The sequence below is a fragment of the Eurytemora carolleeae genome, unplaced genomic scaffold (assembly GCF_000591075.1).
Source record: "Eurytemora carolleeae unplaced genomic scaffold, Eaff_2.0 scaffold434, whole genome shotgun sequence".
NCBI lineage: Eukaryota > Metazoa > Arthropoda > Copepoda > Calanoida > Temoridae > Eurytemora > Eurytemora carolleeae.
The window spans coordinates 106625-127892 of record NW_019396707.1 but is presented as its reverse complement, the minus strand read 5'-3'; the positions used below and the strand labels follow the sequence as shown (position 1 = coordinate 127892).

The 21268-nt window shown below is 32.2% G+C and overlaps 1 protein-coding gene across 1 annotated transcript in view; it reads right to left on the bottom strand.

The window, feature by feature from the left end:
• The window catches only part of LOC111707636 (neurobeachin-like), a 90583-nt gene that overhangs the window by 22094 nt on the left and 47221 nt on the right, over positions 1 to 21268 (bottom strand). Inside the window, 22 exon segments of the mRNA XM_023480769.1 lie at positions 143 to 233; positions 602 to 664; positions 1170 to 1272; positions 1552 to 1747; positions 1996 to 2131; positions 4233 to 4370; positions 4596 to 4684; positions 4914 to 5001; positions 5042 to 5185; positions 5509 to 5568; positions 7254 to 7384; positions 7987 to 8120; positions 9948 to 10023; positions 10746 to 10837; positions 12848 to 12969; positions 13167 to 13653; positions 14036 to 14220; positions 17419 to 17534; positions 18619 to 18686; positions 19702 to 19758; positions 20214 to 20277; positions 20743 to 20811. Of these exon segments, the coding sequence (XP_023336537.1) occupies positions 143 to 233; positions 602 to 664; positions 1170 to 1272; positions 1552 to 1747; positions 1996 to 2131; positions 4233 to 4370; positions 4596 to 4684; positions 4914 to 5001; positions 5042 to 5185; positions 5509 to 5568; positions 7254 to 7384; positions 7987 to 8120; positions 9948 to 10023; positions 10746 to 10837; positions 12848 to 12969; positions 13167 to 13653; positions 14036 to 14220; positions 17419 to 17534; positions 18619 to 18686; positions 19702 to 19758; positions 20214 to 20277; positions 20743 to 20811 (2709 nt within the window).

Genomic DNA, 21268 nt, shown 5'->3' with positions numbered 1-21268 from the left:
AAACTAACTCCATGGGTTATTTATCGGAATTTTGTTTAAAACTTTGCATGCAGTAAAGTAATATAAATATTTCATCATCATTTGCAAATAAATTGAGAATACGTAACTTTTTTTTTCTAAAAATTGATGGAAAAAAAATAACCTTTTTAACCGTATTCTGATCCGGGAATGCGAACATAATACTAGTTCTAGAAGCCAGGAATAGTTCTACACCGGTATTATTCAACAAGTATCTAGAGCAAAATAATAATGATAATAATAATGATGATAATGATGATTATGATGATAATAATGATATTAATAATGATAATTAATGATGATGATTAATAATGATAATGATGATGATAATGATGATATAATGATGATAATAATGATAATAATAATGATGATAATGATGATGATAATGATGATAATAATGATAATAATAATGATGATAATGATGATTTTGATGATTATGATGATAATTATGATAATAATAATCAATTTATTATTCAATCAAAAAAACAAATAAACATCCTCATAATAATAATAATAACAATAATGATTATGATGATGATAATAATGATGATGATGATAATAACAACTGCAATAATAATAATACCTTCTAGAGAAAATGGCACGGATCTCACTGAAGAACCATTTACCGTGAAGATAATCAGAATATCTAGAATTCAACAAAGTTTAATAATTTGGAAATATCTTTAGATCAAATGGTTTTGATGTACAGTACATGGAAAGCTTAAATGAGTCCAAAATTGTAAAGTAATAAGGTTGGGTCGTACAACACTGTACATAAACCAATTAAATGAGTTAAGAAAAAAACTTTACATGTTTCGAGGTTGTGTAGTACAAAACTGTACATAAACCAATTAAAGACTACAATACAACACTAAAATCGCAGGAGTTTATGAGTACAATGGTATGTAATTAGGGTGGTTCTGATTCCATAAGTTCATACAGAACAGTGGTTTATATTAACATAATACAAGCGTACAATAATTAGACAATTGAGTAAAATACTGCACAATGAAGACTGAGGTTATTGAGTAAAACAAAATGAAATTAAGAGATTATTGAAAAGTTATCCTTCTTAATAAACACCTGAACAATGTGCTGTGTACATTGTACAGTTTATTGTGTAGACGCACCAGTTATTTTGTACAATTTACCTGAGTACAGTGGGATCCGCTTTCTGAAACTCCGGACTATCCTCGTTAACCTCGAAGTACAATTCTGCCGAGGTTATAGAAACTGTTCCAGGCAATGCAAGTCCTAGATCAATTAATTTGTTGAAATTTCTAAAATAAAAAAATTAATATAAATATCCGTTTACACTTATTGTGTAATTAAAACGGACATTACAGTGTACTATAATCAGTACATTGTAATAAAACCAGTATATTCAACTATAAACAGTACAACTCTAATCATTACAATGTACTATAAACAGTCATGTAATGAAAACAGTACTTTGTACTTTAAACAGTACCGCTACAAACAGTACAGAGTTCTAAAAAAAGAACAGTGTACTATAAATAAACAGTAACGTACCTGGACTAACAAGTATGGCTGGTGTACTCTGATTAACTGGTCCCTGGAGATCAAGATCAAGCTCCCTGTCCTCAACAAGGAGCTCAGCGTCCTCTATGAGGTCCTGGTTCTGTCCCCTGGTTTGTGTAAGAGCGCTGTGAATGTCGTCTTCAGCACTTTGAATTGCGTCATCTTGATTCCCATGCTCTAGTGGCGCCTGAACAAGATGGCTACTTTTTATGATGTTTCTTGAAACCATGATTTGAAAATCTATGCAATATCAGCTTCTATAGAATTTATCAATGGTACACAGTTTTCACATTTTTGATTGGAATTCATTAAATAAAAATATATTTTTAAATCTACAATTACAATTATTTCAGGCCAAATGTGATTTTAACTAATAATTTTTATAAGAGATTTTTAAGAGTAAAGAGTAATTTTTTAGAGTAATCTTTTGCTTACCTTTAGTGTGGCTTCTGAATGGCTTGACCCAAGAGAATTTCTGACAAACCGTCGTCTTCGACGTGCATCATCTTCCCAAACATCCAGCTTCCAGTACTGCATAGGGGTTCTAGGCCCTTTCTTCTCTTCTACCATCCTAAAGTAGTAAATATTAGTAGTCTAGGGGTTCTAGGCCCTTACTTCTCTTCTACCATCCTAGAGAAGTAAATTTTAGTAAACTTAGGGTTCTAGGCCCTTTCTTTTCGTCTACTATTCCAGAGTAGTAAATATTAGCAAACATGGGGTTCTAGGCCCTTCCTTCTCTTCTACCATTACAGAGTAGTAAATATTAGTAAACTAGGGGTTCTAGACCCTTTCTTCTCTTCTACCATTCTAGAGAAATAAATAATAGAAAACTTGAAGACCCTTCCTAAACCCACTATTTATCCAGTATGAGTACTGCAGAATACTGCAGTACGCACAGAAAGCTTAGTTAAGGGTGAAAATAGATATAAGAAGGTTTTATAAAAATCAAATCAAATATTTATTGCACGAAGATTAAAATTTATACAATATAAATATCACATAGAAAAGTATAATCCTCGTGAGGGAAAATTAATCATAATAATTAATAATTAAAATTTTAAATATTTTTCCTTNAAATAAACATGAAAATAAACAATATATTGCTCAGCTTTATCAAACCAATACAGTAACAAACATTACAAATATTTAATTTAGAATAATTAAAATGATTGAAATGTTTGAAGGAAGACATATCCCATTTTTAATACTGCAAAGAGATAATGTATATCAGAATATACATAACATTCAAGTTTTTAAGTTTAGGTGAAGAAAGAGATGTACATACATGAAAGGTTGGAATTTTAAAATCTAATTATCTAGTGTTTAAACAACATGGACACAATAGCCTTTCACAAGTGAACCCCTGTAATTTATCAATAATATAGGCTTTATTATTTCTAGCAATAACAAAATTGCATTTCTCGAGAAAATTAGTAGAATTAACCTTTTCATGAATGAAAAATAAAAAAGAAAAGAATGAAAATGTTTGAAAGAATTGACTTTCTTAAATCTCCTGAGAACAAATGAATGGAACTTTGTTCCTCTTTCTTGCAACAAATTTCATGAATGAATAAAATTTATTGCTTTAAAAAGTAGATCATAGTCAATATAAATAAAATAATTAAGTATTAAAGGGACTCTGAGCGTAATGTCAAGTGACCCTCCGTGTTAAGAGGGCAATGCCGGATTTTAAAGGGAACCCTTGAAACCTTTACTTGACTGTTGATCGATAAAAACATGTCGGAACCCGCTTGAATTCCTCTAAAACATGTCGGAACCCGCTTGAATTCCTCTAAAACATGTCGGAACCCGCTTGAATTCCTCTAAAAAACATGTCGGAACCCGCTTGAATTCCTCTAAAACATGTCGGAACCCGCTTGAATTCCTCTCAAACGCAGCTGATCTGTTACTTCTGCAACTCAAAGTATCGACAGTTTTAAGTTAAAAGCGGTTTTTAAACATTCAAAAGTGAAGTTGTATTATCTGCCCCTCTTAGAGGGTAGTTATTGATATTTCTTAAATATATAAAGCTTTCAAACTAAGAGTTAAAGAGTTTCAGTAGATAAATATAGATATGTCCGACATCCTTAATCAGTCAAAGGTTTAAAGGGTATATTTGTGAATTGGGAATGCTCCTCTTTATATGAAAGGTCATTTGAAATTACGCTTTCATTCCCTTTAAGCGTTTACTTATTAGACAATTTAAAAAGTTCAATGAATGAATGGGTAAATAAGTAAATACATGAATGACTTAGCTAGGTACTGAACTCTAAAGAATAATGTACAAAAAGATGAAATGATGAAAGAATAATTGAAAGAATGACTAAGTAATGAATGAATACACAACTATGCAATGAATGAATAAATGACTATGTAATGAATGAATGAATGACTAAGTAATGAATAAATGAACAACTATATAATAAATGAATAAATGACTATGTAATGAATGAATGAATGACTATGGAATGAATGAAAAAATGACTATGTAGTGAATGAATAAATGACTATGTAATGAATGAATGAATGACTATTTAATGAATGAATAAATGACTATTTAATGAATGAATAAATGACTATGTAATGAATGAATGAATGACTATGTAATGGATGAATGAATGACTATGTAATGAATGAATGAATGACTATGTAATGAATGAATAAATGACTACCTAGGTACTGAACGAATGCTCTGAAGACTAGTAGGACTACTCCCTGGAGTGCTAAGACTACTCCAAGCTCCGTGTGGATTATGGAGTATACTGCAGAGTTTATCAACTAGTTTAGCTGCTAGCACTCCATCCCGTCTCCTGAAATTGTAATAATAACAACATGAGAAGATGATAATTGTTGATAATAATAAAAAATTTGTACTAAAAATATTTTTATTATTTTGATAATTATGATGGTAATGATGATAACGATAATGTTAGAGATGATAAAATTGATAGAGACAATTACGTTAATAACTGTTGGTATTTATTGGTAATGCTGATAATGATAACACTAATAATGATGATACTAATCTATCTAACCTAGCTGCTGAGATGAGATGATCACACATCTTCTCCTCCTCTTGTCTATCTGACAGACTAGATAAACAGCTGCCTTCGAACTCAGCATGCTGAACATCAGATAGACGGTCAATTTAATATTTTTATTAAAATAAATTAAATAAATGAATTAAATTTAAGAAAAAGCAGAATTATGAACATTAAAATTATAATTTTAAAAAAAATGAAATTTTTTTTTTACCAGATGTACACACATTCTGTTAATTATACAGTAAACTTGTAACATGATGTAAACAAACATTGTACGGTACGTTGGTAACCAAATGTAAACAAACAAACCTTGAGTACGTCATCAGCACGCATACGGTTGAGAATAAACTCAGCTTCATTCGCAACTCGGACAATATGGTCCTAAATTAGAATCATTCTAAAAAGCACATCAATCTTAGTATAATAATAATAATAACATTAACAATGATAATTACAATAATAGAAAATAGAATAAATAAAATAATAATAATATTAATACCTTTCCCTCTATGAGTAGATCTTGTCCATGTGATCCAACCAAAGTTTTAGCAAGGAAAGGAGCAAAATCTGTCATTATCTCTCTGATACAAAAATTCAAAATTATAAAAAATGTTATGAACTTTACTGAGAAAGAACTAGTTTTTCAATCCTGCAAAGAAATTAAAATATGAATGACCCTCAAAATCAAGATAATAAAAACCAATTTTTCATAAAAAAAGTCACTTTTGTACAGAAAGCACAATTAAAAATAATCATATTTCAAAATAATAAACATTTATATCTAATTCATCCTTTATCAGATGTTTTTAAGGGTACTACTACTTGTGATTCGGGCATTGTTAACTTTGCATGGAGGGTCACTTGAAAATACACTAACCGTCCCTTTATAAACATTTGTTTTTACCTGAGAAGAGGGCAGACTGACCCTAGAGCTTGCTCCAGTTTCTGTGTAAGAAGTGCTTCTCTAAAATGAAATCTAATGAAAAAGTAATTCTCAAGACATGATTTGGGAACATTTTGTCCCAAAATAAGAAAACATTCATGAAAAATTGGATCATTTTAGTCATTTAGCACAAAAACATCAAGAGGGGTCCAATATTTCAGAATGCTAAGGTTGTATAGTATAGTAAGGTTAGTTACTCTCTATGTGCTCCAATGTAAGGAAAATGTCGTCTCCTAAGATAGATAGATAGATGACATTACGCTCGCCTCTATAATCAGTTCCGTCATATTGGGTATTTGTCAATCTATATAGGAGACGACATTTTCTGTATATTGGAGTGCATTGAGAGTAACAAACCTTATTATACAACCTTGATGAATGCTGTCCAAGCTATTTCTTTTACAACTTTAGATCAATTCGAAACCAGGTTTGATCCCATTTTGGTTTCCCGGAATAGCCAAGGAAACAAAACCAGTGAAAAAACGTACGCTCTCAGAACACAAATGAACACTGTTGTTATTAAAAAATAAAAAAGTTATAGCATAAAAATTAGCTAAAAAATATAAGAAAAATGTGAATATTCTTTTATTGTTTTAAAATTCAGATTATCATATTGATTATGTTCATGACCTGGATCCGGATCCATTTTTAATGCGGATCCAGAATCCGGATTCGCATTCAATTAAAATGGATCCTAAGCACTATTCAAAACAATACTGAAGAAAAAATCACCTTGAATTGATTAATTGATTTGACACGGTTAATATTAGTTTCGATTGTTTAAGAGCTTGCGACACAATTATTTTAATTGTTGGACCAAACCCCCTTTTTAATTCATAAACATCCCCTTGAACCAAACATTTGTTAGGAAAACATATTCTTGAAAGAATGCAAGGAATATAAATAGTCCTATTTGTTGAATACAAGAATTCTAGCAGAAGTATATCTTCTTTTATTGAATAAATTTTCAGGAATATAATTCTTAAAGTAGAGATATAAACAAAATAAAAAGACGATTTCCCAAACACAAGTTGGTTACAAAATGGTTTCCCCCTTTGTTGCTATTGTTAATATAAATAATAAAACAAATTAGCTATTCTTATACGTCACAGTCAGTTTAAACTTAGTTCAACTCTCACTCAGAGACTGTTTGGAGAGGGTACAGGTAGAAGGGTACAGTATACCATGTTTGGTGTGATTACAGTATACATGTTTGATGTGGGTACATTATACCTGTTTGGTGTGGGTAAAGTGAACCTGTTTGGTGTGGGTACAATATAACTGTTTGGTGTGGGTACAGTATACCTGTTTGGTGTGGGTACAGAATACCTGTTTGGTGTGGGTACAGTATACTTGTTTGATGCGGGTACATACCTGTTTGGTGTGGGTACAGTATACCTGTTTGGTGAAGGTACAGTATACCATGGTTGGTGTGGTACAGCATACCTGTTTGGTGTGTATAGTATACCTGTTTGGTGTGTATAGTATACCTGTTTGGTGTGGGTATAGTATACCTGTTTGGTGTGGGTACAGTATACCTGTTTGGTGTGGGTACAGCATACCTGTTTGGTGTGGGTACAGTATACCTGTTTGGTGTGGGTACAGTATCCGTGTTTGGGGTGGGTACAGCATACCTGTTTGGTGTGGGTACAGTATACCTGTTGGGTGTTGGTACAGTATACCTGTTTGGCGTGGGTACAGTATACCTGTTTGGTGTTGGTACTGGTAAGGGACGGTTAGGAGTGAACTTGTTGATATCCAAGTCTTCAGGTCTCTTCCCTCCAACAGGTCCTAGTTGGTATTGAGCAGGAGCTCCTCCTCCCAGAACAGATATATCCTAGACATTAGACAGCATCACAAATATTTTCATAATTTTTCTATCAATCAATTAGAGTTTCAGGGACGCACTGCTTTCCACAAAAATACAAAAAAAATGAAGTACATAAAACAAAACTTTAAAAAATTACTAATTATAGAAAGCCTCTTCTGGTTGTGAGGCTCGTATTAAATGTGTTATTAAATCTTTCATATGGTCTTAGACAGGCAAACATGTTCGCTGTAATAGGCCGTTACATGTCAATCTTTGTTTAACGGGAGTAACCGGTTATGTATGGTTGTTGAACTGAGACTGTAGTATTGTGGAGAAATGTTTAGGAATCATTTGAGACCTATTCTCAAAACGTAACCACCCAAATAGACGACTTTGAAATTTTACATTATTTAAACGTTTTATATGTCTTAATTGAATCCTCCTAAAAAATTTCTCCACAATACTACATTCTCAGTTCAACTACCATACATTGCCGGTCACTCCCTTTAAATCAGCTATAAGTCTAAAAAAAAATAATAGAATGAAAAAGAAGCCTAATTCATAAATACAGTCAAAAGGAAACTAATGAACAAATGATTTTTAGTAATAAATAAAAACATATTTGCCACCTGTTGAATTCTCTCCCCTCTGCTGTCAACTACAGGGACAGGATGGGAGGGTACACCGGCTCCCCCGTGTACTCCTTGTTCATGTACAGCCGTATCCTCACCCCGGGGCTCAAGAGATTTGTTGCTATTCCCGTCTGAAAAATGTTCATGATTTTATATAATAATTTTAATTTGTGTTCTAAAGTATGTTTGTTTAGATCTGTCGTTTGTCTTTAGTCTCAAAGGAAAAAAAGGGATTTTCGTTTAAATTTCAAGTGACCCTCCATTAAAAAAAAGGGCATGTCTGATTCACCAAAGTACACTTTACCCAAGTATTTACACAATAATGAGGAAGGTATTGTTGTTATCTGATAATTTCTTCCCCTCTGTATAAGCACGAGAAATGCGCAAGTCACTTGAAGAGATACCACAAATGGAAATAATAATGTTTAAAGAAATAAACATGGCTATCTTATTCAACCTTAATCAGACACAGATTTTAAGACTGGTACCGTTGTGAATCAGAGATTAATGGGAAGTTAAGATAACAGTTATTTTAACGTTAATTTTCTAGATTTAATTTTTAAATTTAATTTCTAGATTTCATACCTTTGCAAGCTGAAGGTGCAATTCTTTGATATTTCAAACTTGACCTATTTGATCTTGCCAAATTCATTGTTTAAAATCCTCAGATTGCAAAGATACAGGGATTAAAAAGTTAGGAGTTTGAGGCGCGAGGTCAGTTTATATTAAAGTTTCGTATCATTAATTTTAAAGCTTGAAAGGGTCCCTCCTCCATACTTTTATTGAAGATTGATGTCTTTCATCCCTAAATTATAGTTTGTGATGGTTCTAAACTTAATTTAATTATACAGCAAAACAAAGGATTTAAACCATAGATAAATAAATAAATATAGATAGCTTATGTACACAAAATCAATAAGAATTGTACAGGGGCTAAAGTGTACTTCAATGATAAGCCGGGTTGTTTGGTGTTTTAATGGATTTCATAATTATTAAATCACTCAGGAGTGAATTTTTTGAGAATATCAAATTATTTCACTGAGCAATATATTATATTGACGAGAAATGAAGAAGAAGGACATGGGAAGGACTAAACTAACTTAAATTTCTTTTTACAGAACTCATGTACAGCACAAGTACTCAATGACATAAGAACAGCCAATGTTCACAACCGACCTAATTAATCTATATAATAGGAATATCTTTAAAACATCTCTGTACATTTATATCTTTCAAGATAAAAAATGTCGTCTTCTGCGCAATCTATCTTTATCTATGATTTAAACTTTCAAAGCTCAACAACCGTTTTATAAAATTAAGTCCTAGGAAAAAATTAGTGCTTAGAATCCAGATCCGGCACCATTGGATCAGCAAAATTTTAGCTCCCTAGATCCGGATCCGAAAATATTTGCTAATCCACGAATCCGGATCCAAGAGTGGTAAAATTTCAACCAAAACACAAAAAAAACTTTTGCTTTAAAACATTTATGTTGAGTGTCAACTTATGTATTATTTACTTATTTCAGAAAAATTAGAACCAATTTTTGAAGAATGCATCCGAATCCAAATGAAATTGATCTAAACCAGGGTTTCATCTAGGAACTTTGTGGCGGGTGTAGTGCTTCCCTTTTGTGACAGATTTTCGTTTCGTGGCAGTTTTTTTTTACAATTTATACAATTATGTTATCAAACCTAGAAGTTGAACTGAATTTGAACAAGACATAATTTGTGGCATATTTAATGCATTTATATAATGTTAGTGGCATATTTTAATCATTTTGACAGAGTTTAAGCGTTAAGATATCATTTGTGCCTTTTATTTAGACATTAAAATGTTTTTTTTTGTGGCATAATTTTTATATTTTTGACCCTGTTTTGGGGTAAAAAAAATCTGTGTGTAATAGGTGTACAATGTGCTAAAACTGATCCTAGACAATAAAGAAAGAAATAATAACAACCTGAAACATCCATGGTCGCTGTTTCCTGGTTGGATTCCTGGGTTCTAGTTTCTAACATCTCCTCCTCAGTTGTCTCCTGAACAGTAAAAGTTCAGATATCAAACAACTTTTGCACTTCAAACCAATTTGAAATATCAAGGTCTACAACATCAGGCAGCAAAGATATAATGTTTAGAAAATTAGAGTTAGAGGCAACCGTTTAACTCTTTCCTCTTTATTTAGTTTGTAATTAAAATAACAAATCTAAAACAACAGGCCTAGGTTTAGTAACCTTGTAAAGGATTCCTTATAAAAATAACTAAAAATATTTAAATCAAATTTTTTGAATTGGAATCTAAAATAAGTTCAAAATCAAAATGTTAAAAATTAAGCTTTCTATTGGTTGTTTATATATTTTAGCGAAAAAAAACTAACTAAGGATTTAAAGTTAAATTTTATAAAAAAAGTGAATAGAAAATCAAAATCCAATCTTTTTATCAGTTTTTTTTAATAAAAATTCTTCAATTTTAGTTTTTTCCCTTAATAAATAAATGTGCAAAAAATGAATGAATCTTAACAATCTAAGGATTGTCATTCTCAATTCACTAAATCAAGATTGAAAAAATTAGACAATTGAAAAAAAATTGAAAGTCATATGTTTCTATTCATAACATATTTTGATAATAAGAAGTTAATAATTAAAATCAAACTATAAAAATCAAATTAAATCAGACTTTCGATAACATCTCAACAGAACATAAATTGGAAAAATTCTTGTATTATATATGAATATTATATATTATATTCAAATATTCGAACCTGCATAACCGCCGAGCCCGAGGATTCCATAGAAATATTAGTTTCTACAGACTTCTGTCCATCCTCCTCATCCTCTTCATCTACCTTCGGACCTGAAATCAAGTTGATCAATTCATTATCAAAATCACTCTGATTTGATTTCATAAACCAATTTGCTTTGATTTCAAGAATCAATTTGATTTGATTTCATGAATCAATTTGATTTGATTTTATTAATTAATTTGATTTGATTTTATGAATCAATTTGAAATGATTTCATGAATTAATTTTATATTATGAACCAGATCAATTTGATTTGATCTCGTTAAATTATTTGATTTGGTCACATTAATGTTAAAGTGATCTCCTGGTTCTAAGGCAAATTTGAGTGTTTTTAATTTTTAGCTCGTTGTCTATAAGAGCTAAAATGAAGAAATTTTGAATAGATAAAAATATTCATTTTACTTTATTACATCTTGCAAAATATTTATTGAATAGAATGTGTTCTAAATTATTGAAACTAAACTTTACAGCCTGTAAACCTGAATCCAATTTAAATGCAGAAAGAAACAGAAACACTAGAAATTTTTCTTTTTTTAATTTAAAAAATCATTGAAGTAGAAAATTATTTGATTTTTTAAAAACTGCATAACTTAAAAAATACATAACAGCTAAAAAAAAATTTCAAATCAACATGTTATTATTCGCAAAATAAATTTGTAGCCTTGATAAAAACTTTAAGTAGCAATTGATTTCCAACTTGTAATTAATTAAAAAAAAATATACAGCAATTAAAAATAAAAATTTTAATTCTAAAGAATTGTTTTTAACATTTTTAACGATAATTGTACATGTAGCATTCTTTACACGTGGCATGCATTTTGAATGAGAGTGCTTGGAGTGGCATGCATTGCAATGCATGCTTAAAATTAAACGAAATACTTGGAATATAAACCTTCATTTAATTTAAAATTAAGCTTGGATTAGACTACTAAGCTGACTACTAACTATAGAGTTTTATATTGTTAATTATTAAAATTATGAAATTCACATTTTCCTACATTAAAAGGACTTCATTGTAGAGATGGGCACGTTCGATTTTTTTAAAATTTCCTTCGTTCATCGTAACTGAACTACCCATTTCGTTTGTTTATCGTTCGTGAACGACCCATTTCGTTCATTTACCGTCTTTTTCGATCGTTTTCTCACTAAATGATTGTTCAGTAAAATCCCTGCCTAGGACTTAAGATTTTGGGACTAAAATTCATTTATTAGGATATTTCTGAGAACAATAATATTGTATATATATATATATACAGGGTGAGTAATAAAAAAGTGTGATAAGCGGCGTCTGGTGCAAAATTGTACCTTTTTTGTGCAATTCTCCTGCATGGTTTTAACAAATATTTTTTGGATTTTTTTGTTTGATTCTCAAATGGTCGAAAAAAAATCAACACGGGAGACAAACATGCCAATTAAAGTCAAATTTTTCATAAAGAGAATAGAAAGTTTCTCCGAGCATTCTCTTCCAAGAGAGAATTTTAAAATCCAAGATGAAGGAGAGATTCAATTTGTTCATGAAAGGGTGAAGAGAAATTGAGAAGATAGTTCTAGCTGTAGAAGGGGGGGGCGGCGAAGGGGCGATTACTTCGGTTTTAGAGGATGAATTGGAGATATTATTGTATTTAATACATCTTGCAGATTATTTGATGACACAATGGGTTTCTTTCATTCATAAAGGCCAAATTTAAAATTAAGATTAGAACCAAAAGAAAGGAAACAGCTTACATTAGTTCAAATTTCTATTGAGTTTTTGGTCTGTTGAAAATAAAATTTGAAGTTATACATGTATACTTTCAGATGCTATCATGGCTAAATGCAGAGTAAATTAAGGGATGACGTCATGGCCTCATTAAATCTTTAACATATCATTCATATTTGTTGTCGTAACATTTTAATGTTCATAAGGGTTCTATTCATGCAAGGAGGTCAAAAATAGAAAACATTGCACATGCTAATTCAAACAGAACTATTCTAAACACAAAGCAAGTTTTTTTAGAGATGGAAAATAATGATTCACTTGAACCTTCCATCGCCTGTAAGTTAGGACCATGTCCTCTAACCTCTATGATGTTTGGGCCCCCGGGGACCACGGTTAGGATGATGATCGGCCCGAGGATAATCTGGACCATGGTAATCAACTACATGAGGACATTGCTGGGCACAAGCCACACAGTTAGGGTCACTGTTACAAGCAAATCATGTCAATATATTAATAACTTATTTTAACCTAGTTAGGGAAAATAACTTTTTGTGAAGTTAATTTATGGGAAACCCAAAATTAATTTTAATGGTTAGAGAAAAAAGGGGGATGGGTTTGTGTATCTGAATCAGTGATATATAAGGATGGGTATTGTAGTTTATTGAGAATGATTTAAGTTCCTGCAGGGAGGTGGGCAGTTAGCACAGTGATTAGATGGTGGCTGGGCAGGGTAACACGAGTGGTAATCACTGACTGCTTGATGTGCGCGAGCAATATCATCAAGATCTTCAGGAGGATCATCATTTACTTCATCATTAGTTATACAAACTTCTAAAGTTTCCTGATTCTCCCCGCGCAATGACACTGAGCGTACATTGTACTGTCTGGCTGGTTTGGTTTGGGGCACAGCTGCCACACACGCACAACACTGACAACACATGTCCATAGAAGTTGCCAAGTTGCGGCATTGTGCGCAGTTACAAAAATAATCCGACTCGCGCTGAGTCCGCTCATATCGGTGATAACCGGGTGCCACACTGTGATAAGTGCGAGGTGCACACTGGACACAGTTACTGCGTGGTGCGCACTGTGCACAGGAACCACGTGGCACACATTGTGCACACTTCCTACCTGCATCATGCTGACTACTGTGACTGCTCTGTCTGTCTGTGAGCGTGCAATAAATAAATGGGTGAAAGAATGGTGCAGCCAATTGTTCTGAGGCAAATTTACTGGGTGTTAATAAAGATAAATAATTGGTGATAAATAGTAATGATGTTCCATCACCCCAAAGTATTTGTAGACAGACCCACCATCAACACTAATTTTTAAATCCCTAAATTTTTTCAACCTGATGACACAGACCTTTTTTATTCTAAACTTTGAAGTTTTATAGATAAAAAAGTTAAAATATGAAATATTAAAGGTCTACGCCATCAGGTTGCATAGATATAGGGAATATAAATTAGAGTTAGAGGCAAGATTTAAGTCATGTCAATGTTAAATACTTGAAAATTCAAACTCCGATCAATGGATAAAAAAAACCTACCTGAGAGATGGGTTTGTGAGCTATGAGCAGTACTGGATGCACTGGCGGGATGTGATCCCGACTTGGACTTGATCAGCTTCCCCGGGGGCTCCAGGATATCACGATACTTGGACACCATGAGAACAGAGATGAAGTACACTACCGCTAAGCTTAGGAACTGAGCCTGTTTGGTCTCTTCTACGTCCCTGAACAAACAAATTTGGTTAAAAACAATGATTTGCACATTTCTTTGAAGTTAAAAAAAATAGTATTCACAAACGAGGGCAAATTATTACGAGCAGAATTGAATCATTTCTAAGCAAATATTTAAGTCTGCTAAAAACATGGATAAGAGTTTTCCTCCAAAGCCTATAAGTTAGGCTAAGTGCTTGCTATTAAAACTAATCTACTTATAGATGACTTGTAAGTTCCTAATAGTTTGTCTAATGAGCTTTCCTATTGAAATAGAAAAAAGGAAAATATTGGATTCTGTCTAGATCCCCCTCAAGAGTATCTGCAATACAGCACAAAGGAAAAGTAAACATCTTAAGGCTCTTTTAAAGATGTTAAAAGGCCACAGATTACATTCAGGAGAGGTTCAGAGGATTCTTCAAATCCTTAAATTATATTTCCAAATCAATTTCTTTTTCATTTTGCACATTTTGAAGCGTGTACAACTCAAAAACCGTAACTCTGTTTCTCAGATTATAATTACGTATGAGACTTCATCAAGAACTGCCTGATTCAAACCAGTATCCGTTAAACCGGAATCTATTTGAGTAACAGTAAGAAAGATATCGTTGGTGTTCATTCTTGAAAATATAGAAATCAATGAATTTTCCTACCTATATGTGCGAAAATTACTTTAGTAGATAAACAGCAATTAAAGAATAACTTTTAATCAGACAAAATTGTTGAGAGTACAGTTGTGATTCAGGTATGTAGCTTTTTTTGAACAGAAGGCCACTTGAAGTTAGGTCGACACTCGCTTCAAGATAAATTCAGTTCCAAAGTTTCCATGAAACCAAATCTGGATTAATCTGAGGAGGTTTCTATATCCTTCTCCTGCTTATTTAAGACAAGTTCCCACATTCTTGCAAACTTTCTATTTACTTTGCCGGAAAATTTGAACCTGATCCAAGGATAGAGAAGGCTTCATTATCTACCAAGATAACATCAGAGGAACATTGGATTAGTTCTTATATTTATAGAACAGAGTGATGTTTAGATAATGGAGGAGGTAGGACGTGGGTGTCCCGTAAATGCTTAAAACACGGTCAATGATGCAGTGGGACCATAAACTGGGGAACAGAAAGACGTTCATTGCACAGTAGCTGCGATAAGTCGTTATAATTATTTCATATTTCAGTTTTTTGCTGTTTAACTGAAGAAACGTTTATCCTATATTTTTTGTGCGACAAGCTAGAATGATACCTCATCCTGTTGTATTCAGCTTTCTTATTTAACAATAGGAAAAAAACATTTTGAAGTCAAAGGCTTTATACATAAACAAACAAACAAATAAGCAGTTAACTATCATTCCGTAGAAGTCAGGACTGAGACTTCGTCAAAAATAGCCATATTTGCATGATGCAGACCGGAATGAAGTCAAATTTGTCATAAAAATTCAGGAAAAAACTAAATTTTGAGATTGGACCACTTTTGCTGTCTGATATATTTACAGAAATATGCATGTATATCATATATCATTTTCTTAGTAAATGTCTAAAAAGATTAAATCAAAACTTTAAAAAATTGACAGAGTTAGGTTCAAAAACCTCCAAAAAGTGTACTTTTCCTATTAACAAGTATTTCTGACGGTTCTTAGTTTGACCTTGAATTTTTCAGAAATTTCAATAGAATTAATTTTTTTAGACAATTACGAAATGGTAAAAGTGGTCCGATTTAAAAAATTTTTCCCTTGAATTTGTATGACTAAATGTCACTTCATTCCGGTCTGCATCATACAAATATCCCAACTTGGTCTTTTAGGGGTACAGCTATTAATGTAGCAATTGGTTACGACACTAGTCTAGTGTGGCCAACTGTCTAAGTACAGACCAATGACACGGCCCAACTGCGCACTAACAGCCACCTAGGATAGGCCATCTCTTTACTATCTTAGTTTGATACTGTCAGAACCTCCTGAACACTAGGAGAAGAAGGAAATAAATAGATTCTGAAGTTGCAAGGTTTCAGGTTGTTCAATTAAAGTTTGCAAGATACGAATGCATCCTAATCTGATCCTCAAAGGGGGGGGGGGGGGCGGATTCATATGGAACATGTGAGGGATGGATGTTCGAAACACCGAGCTTTGAAATACTAATTTAATCTATCAAAATCTTTCAGAATAAAATGGATGAGGATGCTGAGTTTTTATGCAGATCCCGGATTTGCCCAGAAAAAAAGGAAACGGATCCAGGTCATGAACTTTTTTTCTGCATTTACTATTTTTTTAACAAATAAAACTTTTCTAAATTTTTATGCTGAAACTATGAACCATTCAAAGATTTTGAAGCTTTAAAACTATTAGGTAAGAGTTAACATTGGTGGAATAAATGGAAACATTCTTGCTTTTCATGCTGCAGTTTCCATGTGAAAGCGACTTCTTGCAGATTTTTGCAGCTAGGCATAGACAATAAAGGAAATAATAAGCATTTTTTACTTGAAGTCCTTTTTAATGATCATCTAAATATTTTTTTTTAGTTTTTCAGAACAAAATAATGAACAATAAAAATTATTTGATTATTAACAATTATTCTTTTAAATATAAAAATCCTTAGAACTAAATAATTTGCGAATTCTGTTTAAATATTAGTATTTAAGTTTATGGTGTGTAGTTAACAGGATTTAAATGTAATAATGTTTTATTAGGCTAAACATAAAGAATGCAAATGGCCTCATAATAGTTAATTTAAAACATGTAAAACTTCTAGTCTTGGCAGATTTAGAGTTTAAATTCCTGAATTAGGGGAAACAGAGAAATATTTAGACATTTTTGTACAATTCAGACAAATTTATTCCCTAATATTAGTTGACCCTAAAGGAAGATGTATGTATTACAACCAAAAAACATCCAGCAATTTAACAAATTGTTAAGCATCATTGGCATTATGATTAATTAATGTTTAATTCTTATCTAATGCCGTTTTTTTGTGTGTAGTATTCAAAAAGTGGTAAACTCCCCAAAAAGACTAAATAAAAATACAATTTAATTGATCACCGTTTAATTTTATCAGTCTAGGCTATTTTGTAAGTCTATCTAAAATTGCTAATATCACAAATAAATAAGAGATAAATTCCTTTTTTGAGCAACAGAAAGGTAAAATTAGAATCTGCTGTTAACAGTTGGCACCTCAAACATAACAAAATATCTGAATGATCCCTTTAACATGTCCTGTTACCTGTATATAACAGCTCTCAGCCTGTTGACATCCATATCCTGAAGGAGTTTCTCTGGATCCTTTACAGGGCTCTCCAGAAGGGACCGGGGGTTAAAGGGACCAGGTTTACTTCCTCCCTAAATACTAGACAATTAGTTCTATTAAAGGGACCAGGTTTACTTCCTCCCTAAATATTAGACAATAACCTCTATTCAAGGTGCCAGCTTTACTTCCTCTCTAAAAGGAAGGAAGACGACATTTTTATTCAGAATTTTAACGTTATAAATTGATTCTAAAAGCAGACTTTCTATTTTAGATTGGATATACGGGGCGTACGAGAGGATTTTTGTAGTGGGGGCACTTTTTGCGCTTGTGTGATCGCAAAAAAATAAATTTCCCCTTGGCAACATTGTGCCTCCCCCTCCTTAAAAACCCCTTTTTTGAAAAAAATATTGTTACCTTTTTTAACTATGTAAACTATTCAATCATAAACAAACTTCCATATAACAAGTGTTAATAAATTGGTAATGTAATTTTCTCAAGTGGACTCATCAGACACTTCCTCTTAATACTGTGGTGTAAGCTTCAATGGGTGAAAAATAGAGATGAAAACGTTTCTTAAAAAATATCTATATTTTCATAAAAACGATACATATTGTATAATTATAAATAATTATATCAAAGATAAATTTACACTGAAGGCAGTATTGTTAAAAGCTTTTTTATTTTAGGGCAAAAGTGAGATTTAAAGTATTTTTATTTATATGGGTGACCACTGCCACGCCCTGCCACCCCCACTCGTACGCCCCTGAGGAGATAAAAAAGTGTAGTACACATTCTCTTTTAAGATGGGAGAAATCTATCGAGATGAAATAAAACGGATATTTACTTTCTGTCAAGCAAATTCAATTTAAAAATAAAAAGAATTGAAATCATGAATAGCAGAACCAGGAGTGTATATTTTTATATGGGACAGGGGTTAATATATCTACTTGACTTTAACTTTTTATTTTGACTAATTAAAAACATTTTTAAGAAATGTTATATACATACAGACAATACCATAGTTAGGACTTATCTAGCCGATAAGGGCTGTTTAAATAATAGGCACTACACACAAAATTACAAAAAATGTTAAACAAAGAAAATGAGGATATGAGGAGAGGGAAAAAGAAAAAAGAATGGCATACTACCCACCCACCCCTCCCCCCATTAATTTACCTTACACTCAAGACAGTTTCTAACTGCACATGTGCTCACTAGTCGAAGAGATTGTCGAAGTATTCCTCCTGAAAATTTATATCTTAAAATAAATAAAGCTGCATAATAAACCTATAATAAAGCTATAATAAAGCTAAAAAAAGTTATTTCCTCTTTTTCATATTCGCTATAGCTGCCAAACGGCTAAACAAATTTGGCTGACATTTTTTATAGTAACACATGAGTACCCTCGGGAGTGACATAGGCTTTTTCTATTCCACGGGCAACGCCGAGTGTTTCTGCCTAAATCATAGCTTAAGACCAAGTGCGGGTCAACAGCGGGAGTAACTATGAGTAACCTGGGCAACGCAGAGCACTTAAGCAAGTAGTCAATAATGAAACAGAAAAATTCAGTATAAGGATTTATTGAAATATAGTCGGGGGTTAATTTTTTACTTCAAATTCTAAACTGTTAAACCAAATAAGACAACATACTACAGTTCTAACCAACTATTTGAAACCTAGTTTACTAAACTTTAAATAAAAGCAAATAAACAAACAAACAAACAAACAACAAACTAGTTGAACAATTTCATAGAAGTGCATTGTGCATATAATGCCAGGGGAGAAGGGAGGAATACCATTTGAATAACTGATAAAGTTAGGACAGTTTATACTCTACTAAACTACAGGACAGTTAACACTTTACTAAACTACAGGACAGTTTATAAAATATCTTAAAATGAATGAGAACATCTTTAAAAAAAAACTTTAGCTGGTTGGATAAATATCAAATAGACAGTAATAAATTCTGTAATGTCGTTTCTGAAGTCTCATCCTCTGTGGATAACCCTGTATGTTTACTGCACTAAATTATAAACAATTCTCTGAACCTTGCTAGTTCGAACCGTTACAAAGCACGCCCGCCGCTGAACTGAATTGAACCTTTAACCAAACTTAATATAATCTGATCACAACTGAACCACACTGAAACCAAACTGAACCAAACTTAACTAAAATGAACAACTCAAAATGAACCAAACTGAATGAAACTCAAGGAAACGATGAACCAACCCCCTGACATCCTAAATAAACTTAACTTACCGCTTGACATATTCTTCTCCGCTTCTAATTCAGCAAAGTTTAAACTTGATGCAAACACTGAACAAGAAAATTAGAAAATTAAGAACAAAATTGTATAAAATATATTTGAAATTTTTTTAATCGGTTGGTTTAAGTAGTAGTACGACATACAAATGTGTTGCTTATTATTTCGGATAATCATCAGGTAATTTTACATCATTTCATTATTATTTATATTTTATTAGGTCTTCACGGCTCGCCAAGACGCCGGCCAACATAAATACCGAGTGACCGCCGTTTTCAAATTATTTGAAAATTTTTGTCGTCAAACATAATTATTTAATCGACCAAACTGCTCTCGGTCAAATTTAAATTTTTTTCATGATACCAAAACATCCGCCACATTGACAACTATTTAACACTTTTTGACAAACAGAAAGAAAACTTTTTAATCTATCGGTCTGTTCTTTCTCTTTTGAAAAGCAACTATATTTATATTTTTCTTTTCTATTATTATTATATGATCATTATACCTAAAACATCCGCCATGTTGAGAAGACGTTGAAGGAAGGAAAGACTAACTTCGAGTGGCATTCCCTGTTAAAACAAGAAATAAAATAATTAAATAAAATAATTAAATTAATACAGCAGAAAAAAGCTATCATGAAAAGTAAAAAAAAAAATTATTTTTTCAGATTTAATCCGTCAAAACTAAGTCAAAACAGGTTGGCATATGCAACACTTTTTAGTTTTGCTACATTTGGCAACCTGAGAGACATAGCGCGTAACCCGTCTCTGATGGTAAAGGCTTTATGAAATAATAAAAATAAAAGGCTGAATATGAATACGCACATATAATTTTAACGCTCTGCTTTATGTAAATATTAATGTTCTAAAAATGTGATCTAATAAATGATTTGATTTTACTAATACTAGATAATTGCGTCATACCAGACAAGATAAACCATAAAGTCGAGTAAGTCCTTTGGTGGAAAGAACAAAAAAAAACATTAACGCTGGCATCTATAGGTTAAAACTATCATTTTTGTCTCCAAAGTTTACCTGAGTTGGCTCTAGTACGTCAACTTCGTTATTTGGTGATGTGGCACTAGCTAGTAGAGGAAGTAACCCCTGTAGAAACAGAGAAAGATACATGTAATGGGGATTGGTGATTATAACATAAAGCATTCAGGTACGTCTGTAAGTCATAAGATTATGTAAATACTGTACATGTGTATTATGTAAAATTTACAAGTAAGTCAACAGTGTAAATTACCGTGTCCGAATGCAGTAAATGTTTGTATAAAAACAACCAGTCAATTAGTGTGCAATGTACATGTAAGTAATTTTGTACTTTAAACATTGTACATACCCAGTGGCCAGTATAAATTTACAATGTAATCTGTACATTAATATTAAGTATTGTGTACTGCGAGCATACCCCGCTATTTATGATAAAGTTGTCCGTAAGCTGTGAGATGAGATGTACTATGTTGTGTGTGTAAATGTAAATTTATTCAAGCTTTGTACATAGTAAAATTTGGGGATGGTGGAGTTGGCACATTTGATGTAGGGGGGGGGGGGGCCC